General features: G+C 44.8%; 1 protein-coding gene across 1 annotated transcript; it reads left to right on the top strand.

Annotated features, from left to right (window-relative positions):
* Nucleotides 1-1,869: 1,869 nt before the first annotated feature.
* cnih1 (cornichon family member 1) lies at nucleotides 1,870-14,212 on the top strand. Its single transcript, XM_084310490.1, has 5 exons — nucleotides 1,870-2,020; nucleotides 2,963-3,031; nucleotides 6,214-6,326; nucleotides 11,674-11,817; nucleotides 12,436-14,212. Exons 1-5 carry the CDS (start codon nucleotides 1,940-1,942, stop codon nucleotides 12,461-12,463), a joined length of 435 nt encoding a protein of 144 aa, XP_084166616.1. The 5' UTR covers nucleotides 1,870-1,939; the 3' UTR covers nucleotides 12,464-14,212.
* Nucleotides 14,213-14,354: the final 142 nt, after the last annotated feature.

Genomic DNA, 14,354 nt, shown 5'->3' with positions numbered 1-14,354 from the left:
TATGAAGTCAATAGGTATATACTATATAGAAATTAAGTATGGAGAGCAGATTAAAGTATATATACACAGATGCATCAAAGACAATCAGTAGCAAGGTGGGGGTTGCATTTGTAAGCCCAGAAGTAGATATCATGGTAAAGAATGAATGAATGAATGAAAACTTTATTTAACAGATTGCAGAATGGGTACAATACAGTACGGCTCAATACACACAATTGTTAAGGGGATGCAGACCTGAGAAAGACGTTTTCTTGTTTCCATCAGGGTCCCCCATTTTCAATTCATATAGACATTTATGACATACACAACATACATGACATATAGGTATTTAGTACTGATACATTTGTGACAAACGGTATTCAAATATACAGTACTGTTACCCCTAGATCCTGACAGAGTATATACATATGATGGGGATGGGACTGTACATTAGGAGGGGGTGGGTGGGTGGGAGAGAAATATACATACGGCGGGGAGGGAATATATACATGCGGTGGCGAGGAGACTGTCTATTAGGAGGTGGTGGGGGTTTTGGGCATTTTTACGGTGGCCAGTTTAGAATTGCAGCCTCCCGTAGGTGCTCTTTAAGAGCTTTTTTGAATGTGGGTAGGGATTCACATTCCTTTACAGCTTTGGGTAGGGCGTTCCACATTGATGTGGCATAATTGCGAAACGTGTTTAGTCCCTTGTTTGAGCCGAATCTGGGTTTAACATGATTTGTTGAGCTTCCTCTGGTGTAGTGGTTGTGGTATTCACTGACCTTTGGGAAGTATTTTGACATGTACATGGGTACCTTAGTCGTATAGTGTATCTTGTAGACCAGGCCCATTGCAAGTTGCTGTACTCTGTCGTCTACTCTAAGCCATCCATAGGTTGTCAAAGTGGGCAGGGGTGAGGTGGGTTCTGGGGGTAAGGTCAAGTAGTAGTCTGACCAGTTTGTTTTGTGATGTTTGTAATTTTGTTTTAAGCGCCTTTGAGGTGCTTTGGTACCATGAGGTGCACGCATAGTCGTAGTACCCTTGAATGAGTGCTCCTGCCAGAGTCTTCAGGGTATTCTTGTTTACCAGAGAGGAGATCCGGTACAAGAATCTAGTTCGTTGGTTGACTTTTTTTATTACATTGGATGCCATTTTGTCACAGGAAAGATTTGCCTCTAGGATGGAACCCAGGTAGGTAATTTTGTCTTTCCTTGTGACAATATTGTCACCCACTGTAACTGAGAATGAGAAGCCGTCGGTCTTGCTGAGTTTGTTATTTGAACCGAAGAGAATGGACTCTGTTTTGCCCATGTGTAATGATAGTTTGTTGTCGGCGAGCCATATGCACATTTTGCCTAGTTCCGAGCTGAGGGTTTTTTCAACCTGTAACTTGTTCTTGTCAGAGACCAGCAGGGCTGAGTCGTCCGCAAACAGGAACAAGTTGCAGTCACAAGCTGACGACATGTCATTTGCATAAATTAGGAACAGTAGTGGTCCTAGTATGCTTCCTTGAGGAACACCACAGTTCACTGAGGGGGGGGGGATAGGGTACCGTTTACCTCGACCATCTGTTCTCTCCCCTCCAGGTAGGATTGTATCCAGCTCAGTGATAAACTATCAAAACCAATTGCTTTTAGCTTGTCAATCAGAATGGTGTTGCGACTGAGTTCAGGGAATGTGGGTATAGTGCCATTTTTTATTTTCTAAATAGTACAGGTTTGAGTGGTAGGATATAGAGTAGTGTAGAATAGTCAGTGATTGTCATGTGCATAATCCATCTAGCTCCAAAATCAATTTCAGTAGGTGGCGGTAATGCACCAACACGTTAGTGCCAACCGCCAATAAACATTAGAAGAAGAAGAAGAAGAAGAAGAAGAAGAAGAAGAAGAAGAAGACACAGACCAGTGGCAGACCTCAGACCGGTGGCTAGCTACAGACAGCGACCTGCCAGCTGGAGAAAAATGGCGTTCACATTCGCGGCCTTTTGTTATATGCTCGCTCTATTGCTTACGGCAGCCCTTATCTTCTTCGCCATCTGGCATGTAAGTAGCTACACAACCAACGACAAGTATGATAAATTGTCCAGATAATGTTAACTAAAGTAGTAACGTCGCTGAATGAAGCTGCTTCGCAGAGGAGCCAGAGCGAGAGGCTAGTCTACAAGCTAGCTCGCTATAACGTTGCAGTTTTAGCTCAGCTAACGGCGCAGTTAGGTTGCGCAGCGAAACTGCAGATCTTCTCAAAATCTTGATGGGCTTAAGTGTGGAAGTCTCATAACAAGTGGATGTCCTGCGCACACACAGCAGATGTAGATCTGTTCATTCTAGAATGAATGGCACCACACACCCTATTGAGCTCTAGCTTCTACCACTAGCACTGGTTAGGTGACGTTATTATAGCACGCAGGTAGCTGCAAAAGCCATAATTTATACCCCTTCTTATTCTTGTTCGATTATTTCCATAACCATCGTTTTAATTAATCAGCCAACTGATCCTAAACAAGCGAGATTGGCTCGTAGTCTGGTTAGCTAGCTGGTTAGCTAACAGTAGTTTCTAATCCATGTTGTTATTGTTACCACTCTTTATTATTGACCGTGAATCAAATGGCACTACAGAGTACATTACAAATACAAACCTATACGTTAATAGATCAACTGAATCTATTTTAATTTATGTATAATATTATTTTGACATCATATAACCAGAAATAAAAACACAATAATATAAACGACAAAATAGACAACATACATGTCAGTAAGAGGGAGGAGTAAATGATGAAATAAACATCTTATTTCGGCTACATAAAGAAAAAAACAGATAAATCCAAGTGCTGACTCAGCACTTGGATTTAAGTGGGTCATGAGATGTCTGTGTCTCATAATGTTTACTTAAGTCACAGCCCTGTAAAACCAATTTTTAAAACAAAAATGGCAAACACACAATCCCCAATAAGATGTTCCATTCTGCTCTTATTATTCCCTCAGATAATAGCATTTGATGAGCTGAAGACCGATTACAAGAATCCTATTGATCAATGTAACACTTTAAATCCGGTAAGTGATATTTTACGACATCCCTTCCTGTCTCTTTTGACTGCATGCAGATATGCTTTTTTTTGGGTGTGTTTTCAGGATGTGTCTATGCACCTATCAGCCTTTCAATCGATTTATCTGCACTGTTATGCTGAATAACCTGACTTTTATTAATCAAGAGTGATCTTGCCAGCTGTCAAATTCTAACGCATTTTGTTTTTGTTTTTCTAATCTGCTTTTATTTATTTATTTATTTTTACATTTTGTTAACGGCAAAAAGACAGTTGAAAAGGTCAAAAAGATTAAAAGAGTCAAACTTGCATTAAAGGTTTGTACCAATCTTCAAATTGAAATGCCCGCTCAGTTCAGTTCAGTCTGTCATTTTGCACGGTGGGAGTGTTTGCAAAGGTCTTTTCAGTTAACTATGAAAACTACTCCGATGGTAGATTGTGGTTCAGATCAGGTGTATGGGGCTGTTTTTTATTTTTTAGGTTTTGATTGTTGTGTAGTTCTTGTGTCCACATTACTGGATTTTTTTTGTTTTGTTTATTTTCCCCACAAAGAATCAGAATTCAGATTCTGAAGAATTCAATCAAAAGAATTCTGAATCAGAACATTGTGGACTGTCCTGTGGATGTCGAAGTCTTAACTTTCCTCACTTACGCATCTAAATTCACCCAATGTCTACCATCCATTCTCCTGTGCCTCACTTACATATTTAAATGCACCCAATGTGGAAATACACTAGCAGGCCTATATGCCATTTTTAAGAAACGTTGAATGCTCTTTTCATGTGGAAGAGGAGCCACGGCGCTCATCAAAAGCACTGGAATGTGCTGTAGCGACGAGCATAAGTGAAGATGGTAACATCAAATTGGTGAAGATTACTCCAGTGTTATTGATGATTAAAGTACAGGCGTTGCTAACTGAAAAGACTTGCAAATGCTCAGAACATGCATGATCTTTTATTACAACCTCTCCTTTGTCTGCATTATAGTGTGGTATAAGAGTTACCGTAAAATAAATGTCCCAAACTTAACTGTATATATATATATATATATGTGTGTATTTATATATATATTATACACACACCAGGCCATTTGAAGGTCTTTCACTCTGCCCTTAAGACAAAGCTGTGCTTTGATAGTGAAACATTTTAAGTCAACATTCATGTAAAATGTACAGACATCCCATTGTTTTTCCTACAAGCGGTAGTTGCATTTTTGCACTAATGCTCTTTAAACATAATTTCTGGGTGGGAGGGGATCTTAAGCCGTAGCTCATAAGATAGGATAATGTTCACACTCTGATAGCCTATTATTACTATTACTAGGGTGGTGTCTTTTGTGGTATAGTAGGCTATTATTTGAGCAATTAGCAAAAATAAGCTGTCGGATTTCTTGACTTTGGCTACACACCCATCACCTGGGGTTAGGAGCAGATGGCTACAGAGTCCTCACGCTCTCTAGCTCAGCAGTATTTTGGGCCCACCGATTGGATAGTGATGTCAGGAGTAGGAGGAGTTATTTGAGTTAAAACAGGCAGACTCTATCTTTATCTCATTATCTCATCTCCCGAGATGCACCCCTCGGAGGGGCCTGCGGGCTCTGCGGCGTGCCGGTCTTTTTGCCAGAACAACATTCAAATTTACCTTTCTTTTTATGCGTGCTGATCAAAGGTTGATCATGTCAGCGAAACACAGTGCAGGATTTCAACACGTCAGACTTGTCCCTCTTCACCTCTCCATCTGCGGGGCTGTGGGGTCGTCCCTCCACCCTCCCTTCCTCGCTCCACCGAATGCATGGCTTCCATGTGGCGACTCCATCTGCCCCCCCCCCCACACACACACACACACGCACAAGTCCCCGACTCCATCACCTTGAGACATGCTGCTACGTCAGGCTGCCAGTCCACATAGCATGGTCTGCCCTCCTCCACTGTGTCCCCCTCCCCCCTCCCAGTCTGTGAGGAAGTGGGATGATCTCTCAAGTTGTGCCTCTTCAGTCGCAACTTAATGTTGATGTTGACGTGTTCTCTCCGGGGGGGGGGGGGGGGGGCAAGGTGTTGTTTATTTATTTTGTATCCCCTGTCATCTGTGGTCAGAGTTTATATGATGCATGTTACACACGGTGTCAGTCTGACGGTGCATGATGGCACACTGTGTAAACGTATGGTACCTATGGTACCTGTGATTTGTTACCCGTGAGCTTCCTCATGGTCTTGTGCACCATAACAATGCATGGAAAATATAGCAACGTAAATATGAGCCTGACGGGATGACACATGGGGCTGGGTATCGTTTGGATTTTCTTTTCGGTGCGCAAACCCAATACTTTTTAAGAATGATGCGCATTATTACTAAATGGTCCCAAAATAGATACTTAAAAAAAAACGTTTACAAATTTGTATAAATACCATGTAAACACTGAATCACCAGTTTTATGTTGGTGAACGAACGGGCATCTCTTCTATCAGAGAACCCCTGTTGCATCAGTAACTCTGGCTCTGTTTCCCTCTGACCTGCCCCTGAAAGCCCCCCCCGGCCGTGGGCACAGCGGCCTCTCGGGTCCACGATATGGCTGCACCACGCCGCTTACACTAGAAGTGCATGGATCCACACATGATCTGGTCCGTCGGGCCATGCCGGAACCGGCACCGCCGCTCGGTACTCTGTTCCGTCTTCGTACCCAACCTGGCAAGAGACCGACACCCCCCCCAGCCTGAAAATCAAAAGGCGTGAAGCGAGAAAATCTGTCAGCTAAAATCGACAGCGAGCTAGATCTTCTATTTAGTCCGTTCTTTGATTTTCGTTGCCCTGCAGTTCATATGTGTGTACCTGCTTAAATAGGTTAATTTGGCCCTTACATTTTTTTTAAACGATCCTTATCATTAGAGCACATGTATCTTGTGTTTTTATAATTTAAAAAAAAAATATATATATAAGAAAAAGGAGGGCCAGATTTCCTTTTTTTTTTTTTTGCATTTCATTATACTTTATTCATATCTCTTGCGTGCTTTTAACGTTTGATGACGTGTCGCTCTGCATTTAAGTGATTCCACACGTTCAACTTAAAAGAAGGGATAATATCTCTTGTTTTGTGTTGTTAGCAAAAGGTGAGCGTGTGTGTATGTATATAGAACTTGAGGATCAGATTACCATGGCAACCATTAATTGGCTCCTAATGTGTTTCCTGTGTCCTCAGCTCGTGCTCCCGGAGTACCTCATCCACGTCTTCTTCTGCGTGATGTTCCTCTGCGCCGCCGAGTGGCTCACCCTGGGGCTCAACATGCCGCTGCTGGGCTACCACGTCTGGAGGTGGGCACTGGGGTTGCCGCCGCGGTGACGGGGACATTTGTTCCCACGACTATTAACCCTTTCACAACCACACTACAGAAGGCTAACCGTCTCTCTAGTGTGGTAGTGAAAGGGTTAACCTTCTGTAGTGTGGTTGTGAGAGGGTTAACCTTCTGTATTGTTGCAGTGAAAGGGTTAACCATTTGGTAGTGAAAGGGTTAATAAACTTTGGTGACGACACCGGTATTACCGGTGACGCGATACCTTCAGAACATTTTTAGATCCGCTCGTTTGACGGATCAATGTAGCTGCACCCAGGGCCGCCTGGGAGAAATGCGAGGCCCTGTGCAAGATTTAAACGCGAGCCCCCCCCCCCCCCCCCCAAAAGGTAAAAAATTCCATACAGTCAACATATTCTTAAATAATAGCGCTGCCCGAGGCTGGGCATGATACAGTCAACATATAGCAAGAGAGAGAGCGAGAGAGAGCGACCGTTCTACAGTCAATATACAGTGTAGAGAGAGAGAGAGAGAGACACATTGGAAAGAAATTGAAATGCTATTTGGCCCTAAACAGAGAGTACTCAGTGGCAGAATACCTGAGCACTGTGACTGAAGATCCTTGACTAGGTACAGACTCAGCGAGCACAGCCTAGCCATCGAGAAAGGCCGCCATAGGCAGACTGTGTGTGTTAGAAAGAGAAAGAGAGAGAGAGAGAGCTTGTGTGTTAGAGAGAGAGAGCATGTCTGTGTGTCGTGTGTGTGTGTTAGAGAGAGAGCATGTATGAGAGAGATAAGCAAAGATGAGCCCCTAAAGGATATTCAACTTTTAATGGAAGAACAAAACAGAAGGAAAAGATAACTTCACAAAGGCAACATGAATATACATAGATCCAAAAGGACAAAGATCAACACTTAAATCCAAAGAGAAGAGGGTCTATACCAGAGAAAACAAAGTAGCAAGGAGCCAATGGCCGACATCAGCTAAATAGGCTAACTGCAAATAGAGTAGCCAGGTACTGACACCAGGCCACACACAGCTTTGGCCAACGCTACCCAAGCTACACAAACAACCAAGACAATTCACACACAGCACATGTCATATCTCCAAATGTTGTGAAGTAACATATGTTTTGCCTGGAAAAAAACATCGTTATTAACAAAACATTCGGGAGGGGAAGGAAGGAAGAGTGGGGTAATGTCCAATGGACATCTTACCTGCACCAAGGAACGCAGGGCGAAAGGCCGCAACACAGGTCTCCACGTTGACGAAAGGCCTCTCGCTGGCGGGACAAAAAGAAGCTATGGCCGGAGCCTTGTCATGGTGCAGGCCAGACTACATCTTCTGTCAAAGATGATGTCGTAGTCAGTGCCAGGGCCTGCTATTCTCACGGCTAATGTTAATGGTCGTAGCACAAGCTAACAGCTAACTCTAGGCTAACTGATAGCATCAAGCTAACGTTCCCAGCCGAGCGAAAACGAGCAGCTAACGTCGTAGCTAAACAGCTAACTGGCTAACAGTTAGCTCAACCCGGCTATCGCTAACCATTAGCTAACGCAGAAGCAAGCTATGCGGCTACCACTGAAAAACTGTACAACGTGAGAAAAGCAATACAGGCCAACACTTCAGACAGCCGCTGTGTTTTCCTCTTCTCATACGAAGAGAGAAGGGAAAAAGAAGGCAATACACGTCCCACTACAGAGTGGTGTTTACCATAGCGGTGCCGGCAACAAGTCCCTCGCGGACTATAGCCGACTTGAGCATGGAGATATTCTCATAATGAAACACCAAGCTCACCTCCCTCGCACCAGGTGCTGACACCAGGCCACACACCGTTAGCTACAGCTAACTAGCTAGTCGGCCCGTTTGGCTCCCGAGAGAGAGAGAGAGAGAGAGAGATATCCACGGCGGGAATAGAATAGAGTGCATTAAAAACTCACCAAACGTCCAAGAGGATGGAGACAACCGCGTGGAGTTTATGAAGTTCATCTGCCGAACGAACGTCCTCTTCATCTTGGCATAACAATGCTGCACGTGCTCTCTCTAGGTTAGCTAACGCTAGTTAGCCTTTAGCTAAGCTAGCTACTAGCCGACATCATCATGGCTATATCCCGACTGAACCACACGTTAGCACTCAATATTATAACGTAGCTAAAGCTAACTAGCTGTCCCTGTCTTTAGCCGGGATGGCTAGCCTGACTGAACTGTCTAACATGCAACAACTTTCATCTTCAGTCCATCTGCCGAACGATGTCCTCTTCATCTTGGCTGGCATAACCTCCAATGCTGCACGCACAAAATAGTCAGACGCTACCTTACCTGTAACCCCTCCCCTCATTGAAACCAATTCTGCTGCAGAGCCTCAGAGCTGCCTCCAATAGTGTATCTGCAGAGCCGCAGAGCCAGGAACAAGTCAGACACATTCTACAAACGTGTCTAATGTGAAATATATAAGCATATAAGCAAAACTAGATTTTAGGTCTGTGATGAAAAAGGGCCTCTTTTTTTTTTTTTGTGCGAGGCCCCCCTTCCCGCGAGGCCCTGTGCGACCGCACTGCTCGCACACCCCCTGAGGCGTCCCTGGCTGCACCCTTATTTAGCGCATTGCGTCAACATGCCGTTGCTGGTCTGGACTGTTCCTCTGAGCTCCTCTCCAGTCGAGCTGCTGCTGGTCTGGACTGGTCCTCTGAGCTCCTCTCCAGTCGAGCTGCTGCTGGTCTGGACTGTTCCTCTGAGCTCCTCTCCAGTCGAGCTGCTGCTGGTCTGGACTGGTCCTCTGAGCTCCTCTCCAGTCGAGCTGCTGCTGGTCTGGACTGTTCCTCTGAGCTCCTCTCCAGTCGAGCTGCTGCTGGTCTGGACTGGTCCTCTGAGCTCCTCTCCAGTCGAGCTGGTCTGGACTGGTCCTCTGAGCTCCTCTCCAGTCGAGCTGGTCTGGACTGGTCCTCTGAGCTCCTCTCCAGTCGAGCTGCTGCTGGTCTGGACTGGTCCTCTGAGCTCCTCTCCAGTCGAGCTGCTGCTGGTCTGGACTGGTCCTCTGAGCTCCTCTCCAGTCGAGCTGCTGCTGGTCTGGACTGTTCCTCTGAGCTCCTCTCCAGTCGAGCTGCTGCTGGTCTGGACTGGTCCTCTGAGCTCCTCTCCAGTCGAGCTGGTCTGGACTGGTCCTCTGAGCTCCTCTCCAGTCGAGCTGGTCTGGACTGGTCCTCTGAGCTCCTCTCCAGTCGAGCTGCTGCTGGTCTGGACTGGTCCTCTGAGCTCCTCTCCAGTCGAGCTGCTGCTGGTCTGGACTGGTCCTCTGAGCTCCTCTCCAGTCGAGCGGCTGCTGGTCTGGACTGGTCCTCTGAGCTCCTCTCCAGTCGAGCTGCTGCTGGTCTGGACTGTTCCTCTGAGCTCCTCTCCAGTCGAGCTGCTGCTGGTCTGGACTGGTCCTCTGAGCTCCTCTCCAGTCGAGCTGCTGCTGGTCTGGACTGTTCCTCTGAGCTCCTCTCCAGTCGAGCTGCTGCTGGTCTGGACTGGTCCTCTGAGCTCCTCTCCAGTCGAGCTGGTCTGGACTGGTCCTCTGAGCTCCTCTCCAGTCGAGCTGGTCTGGACTGGTCCTCTGAGCTCCTCTCCAGTCGAGCTGCTGCTGGTCTGGACTGGTCCTCTGAGCTCCTCTCCAGTCGAGCTGCTGCTGGTCTGGACTGGTCCTCTGAGCTCCTCTCCAGTCGAGCTGCTGCTGGTCTGGACTGTTCCTCTGAGCTCCTCTCCAGTCGAGCTGCTGCTGGTCTGGACTGGTCCTCTGAGCTCCTCTCCAGTCGAGCTGGTCTGGACTGGTCCTCTGAGCTCCTCTCCAGTCGAGCTGGTCTGGACTGGTCCTCTGAGCTCCTCTCCAGTCGAGCTGCTGCTGGTCTGGACTGGTCCTCTGAGCTCCTCTCCAGTCGAGCTGCTGCTGGTCTGGACTGGTCCTCTGAGCTCCTCTCCAGTCGAGCGGCTGCTGGTCTGGACTGGTCCTCTGAGCTCCTCTCCAGTCGAGCGGCTGCTGGTCTGGACTGGTCCTCTGAGCTCCTCTCCAGTCGAGCGGCTGCAGGGTTTGAAACCTGTTGTGTCGTCTCTAGAGCCTCCTTTCTCTCCTTCACGCGAAGTTAAATCTACTTTAAATGAAAGTGAAACTTAAGCTACTCTGTAGGCTACTGCGACGTATAAAATAGATCTGCTGTCTGCGCAGACGCGTTCAGTTTATAATGTTTAAGTATTGATAACACTAATTTATAATATATACAAAAAAATTTCTTCCCTGTTGTGTTTCTTCCCTCAGTGATTGGAGGATCAAGAAAAGAGGGTGGTGCTTGAGATGGGTCAATTCCAAATAAAAATAATGAAGATTAGCAAATACATGATATTCAATTAGCATATATATATATTTTTAATAAATGTGTAATTGAGGTAGTTTGTGTTGAACCCGTTCAGGTGTACGATATCAGGTGTGCGATGGAAAAAAAAAAAAAAAAAAAAACATTCTGGCGACGATGTACTGTAACAACGGCTGCTGTCATCGAAACTTAGTTTTCTACAGTTCCAAGATGGAATACAGAACACTTTCTCAAACAAATGTACACATGAAAGGGTTAAGTGGCTTTCTTGTCAGTGGACAGATGATGTAAGGGATAATTGATGAGTAGGTGTGCGTTAAAAGGGTTTAACGCACGACGTGGAGGCAAAGAACCTTGTTTCGCTTTATTTATTTTTATTATCCCACATATACCATGGCCAACAATATAAAATAAAACAATTAGCCCATTTTTGATGGGACGTTTTGCACTCAAAATCAAGGTTATGATTATGCTTATTCTTTTTACACAACCAAGCCGGTTACTGGCAGTATAAATTACAACGGGGGGACGTAAGCCATAAGGTTATGGCTCCATCTCCGCAACTCGTTACCAAGTATTAAAATTAAGCTTGATTTAGTTATTAATTGAGTTGCTAAGCTAAGTGCTAAGCCTGTCGGCTGTCGGTTCCTTGTGATGTTTTTCCTCTTGGTTTCTTTCTTCTTCCTCGGTTGCATCCCGTTCTTCAAAATCCTTATATTCTCCAAATAGACTGAAAGAAATGTTAAAATCAGCCATTGGTGTTTTTTCCCTCCCCAGGTCGTTAGTTCATCAAGTTGACAAGTCGGCTGTGCTCTGCTGCGGTCCATAACGAGTGACAGCTGTGCTCTTTAATGTTGCCATGGTTACAGGTCGGCTAGCGGATTAATTTAGAGCGGTGATTTTAACTTGAGCCGAACTACCAGCCAGCCAGTCAGAAAATAGTATTGACCCAGACCCCGTGGTGTAATATGCAATATGTGTACTCTTGTTGATGTGTTTTTGTTTTCTTTGCTCTCATCTAGGTATATGAGTCGGCCGGTCATGAGTGGCCCAGGGCTCTACGACCCCACGACCATTATGAACGCTGACATCCTGGCGTACTGTCAAAAAGAGGGCTGGTGCAAACTGGCCTTCTACCTGCTGTCGTTCTTCTACTATCTCTACGGGTAGGTCAACGTATTTGCTTTGCATTATGAGATAAGATATTCCTTTTTATTGATCCTCTTGGGGAAATTCTGGCAGCATGACGGGGGGGGGGATGGGGAGGTATGGGCAGGGTAATGGTAAGGCATAAATATAGGCAATAATATTATGATAAAAAAATAAACTATCTTTAACTGTGAATATGAGAAAGTAAAATGTAATCAAAGGTGCAGATGAGGGTCTTATCTCTTATCTTACTTAATCGGTTACATTATACGTTACAATGAATATGGGCAATAAAGAATTAGAATCTGGATATATATATACTAAGAGTAAAGTAAACTGTATACACATGGTACCCTAACTGGCATGTTATACGTTGTAGTCCAGTCCGTGCAGGTTGTAGTAGAAGCTGGTAATCGGAGATGGAACCCTCCGACCGCTGACGTCGGTGGGATGTAAAATCAGGGGGGGGGGTGCTCCATAGACAATGAATAATGAATGGAGCTCTCGCACCCAAATGAGGTTTACATTCTAGCATCGCTCATTTGGTTGTAAGAGCGCACGTTTTTGGTTCAATCCGTCTTCGATTCCCTCTCTCATTATTCCTCTCCGTCCTGTGTCTTGATCTCTTTCTACAGGATGATCTATGTGCTGGTGAGCTCTTAAACCCGGAGATGAAAACGGTTCTGCATGTACAGTAGAAGACCAGACACTATGGTTTTAGTGGCTGGTGTCGGAAACTGCACCTGCTGACGAAGCACCTTTTCAGCAAAACACACAACGCCCATTTCAAGAGGATGGACACTCTCGACCCCCACCCCCCCCCCACACACACACACACACAAACACACACACCCAGTGCAGAGTGTCATTTTGGAAACATTTAATCCTTTTAAAAAGAATATCTTGTTCTCCGCTTTTCTCACAGTTCTACAGTTAAAATTTGATGAAAGAAAAGGAAGCCCGGACTTTGAGTTTTATTTTCCTTTTTTCTTTGGGGTTCGTTTGTTTTTCCTTTTTTTTTTTATTTTCAACGGTGTGGTGATGCTTGGATTTTAAATAGTTTTTCCATCTTTATTTTTTCTCTCCCCCACTTTTGACTGTTTACGAATTATCTTTTTTAGAATAGAACTTTAGAGTGTGCATAATCAGTGAGATTCAAAGCCGTGTGCTTGGACCGCATTAGCATTTATCTGTGAAATAGATTCCGAGCTTTTCATAGCGATTTTATACATGCCATGTGATTTATCATCATGACTAAATTGAAGGAAGTGTAAGCCAGATTTGTTTTTGCCCCCCCCCCCCCCCCCCCCTAGATGCTTAAGGTCTTACTAGGTGTAAGTGGTTCTGGGACAACGGTGCGTACACTAAGGGGTTTTTATCACTCGACGAAACGGGTTGCACAGGGACAACCGGCGCGGGATTCGTGTTTTCGAAAAGCAATTTGATACGGTTTTTTCATACTTTATAAGTCCTACCCTCGCACCCTTTCACTGCCGCACTACCAAACTGTTAACCCTTTCACTGCGACAATACACGGGTTAACCCTTTCACTGCCACACAACAGCCGGTTAACCCTTTCACTGCCACACTGCAAAAGGTTAACCCTTTACTATCACTACCGGCGGCGTCGGTAGTGTGATAGTAAAGGGGTTAACCTTCTGTAGTGTGGCAGTGAAAGGGTTAAAACCCTGTAATCCTGGCTGCGTCGTAACTCGAGCCCCATGCGATACTTTTTTTTTTTTTGTCTTGATTCGTTATCGTGTGTGTGTTGGTGTCCCAAGTAGGAAGTTCTTTGTATGTGATAGTCTTTTGTCCCTAGAAGAAATATATATATATACCTGCAGCAGTTTAAAAACCCTTGTTGACAGTTTAGGGAGATTCAACAGTGCGGCACACATTAGCAGACGGGAGAGGACATGGTCATTCCTGGCATCGTAGTTGCACTTTCTTAGGGAATGACCGCTGTGCCCACATACTGTTGACTAGACCTATTTGAATTCCATGATTGTTTATTCCTCATTTTGTCATGGCTTAATTTGTTTATTTTGGACACAAATTATTCCACCACATTTGGAACTCCAGTGCTTATTATTTATTGAATGTCTTTAGATTTTCTTCTTGTACTCCTCGAGATGCTCCGCTAGCACTCCTTCAGCGTCAAACTGTTTTCTACATCGCATTTGGAATAGTAAATGTTTTATTTTCAGAGTCTTAAAAAACCAGTAGACAAATCTCTGAGACTTCAGTTTATTTATTGCCAATTTTCATACATGTGAATTTTATCAGGGAAAGGGATGAACGTTTTGACACCACTTTTTTTTTCTTTCAATGTATTTCTTAAAATCCCACAGTCACTCTTTGGGAATTGACAACTTGAGTTGATATGAATCCAAATAAACCTATCCCATACGATATCGTGGTCAAGGATGTCATTTGATGAAGGGAAATGTCTTTATTTCGCTAGAAATCTGAACAAGATAAAGAAGAATTTGGTCCCAATACCAGAGCAGTTGAATACATTGATCGGAAATCCACCCTAAAAAGGAATGCATTC

Source organism: Notolepis coatsorum, assembly GCF_963971535.1.
Source record: "Notolepis coatsorum genome assembly, chromosome: 3".
Taxonomy (NCBI): domain Eukaryota; kingdom Metazoa; phylum Chordata; class Actinopteri; order Aulopiformes; family Paralepididae; genus Notolepis; species Notolepis coatsorum.
This window is presented reverse-complemented; position numbering and strand designations above follow the sequence as displayed.

Coding starts and splice junctions, on each gene's coding strand:
- cnih1 (XM_084310490.1), top strand. CDS start 1,940: ATGGCGTTCACATTCGCGGCCTTTTGTTATATGCTCGCTCTATTGCTT. Junction 3,032..6,213: donor AATGTAACACTTTAAATCCG/GTAAGTGATATT, acceptor CTGTGTCCTCAG/CTCGTGCTCCCGGAGTACCT. Junction 11,818..12,435: donor TTCTTCTACTATCTCTACGG/GTAGGTCAACGT, acceptor CTCTTTCTACAG/GATGATCTATGTGCTGGTGA.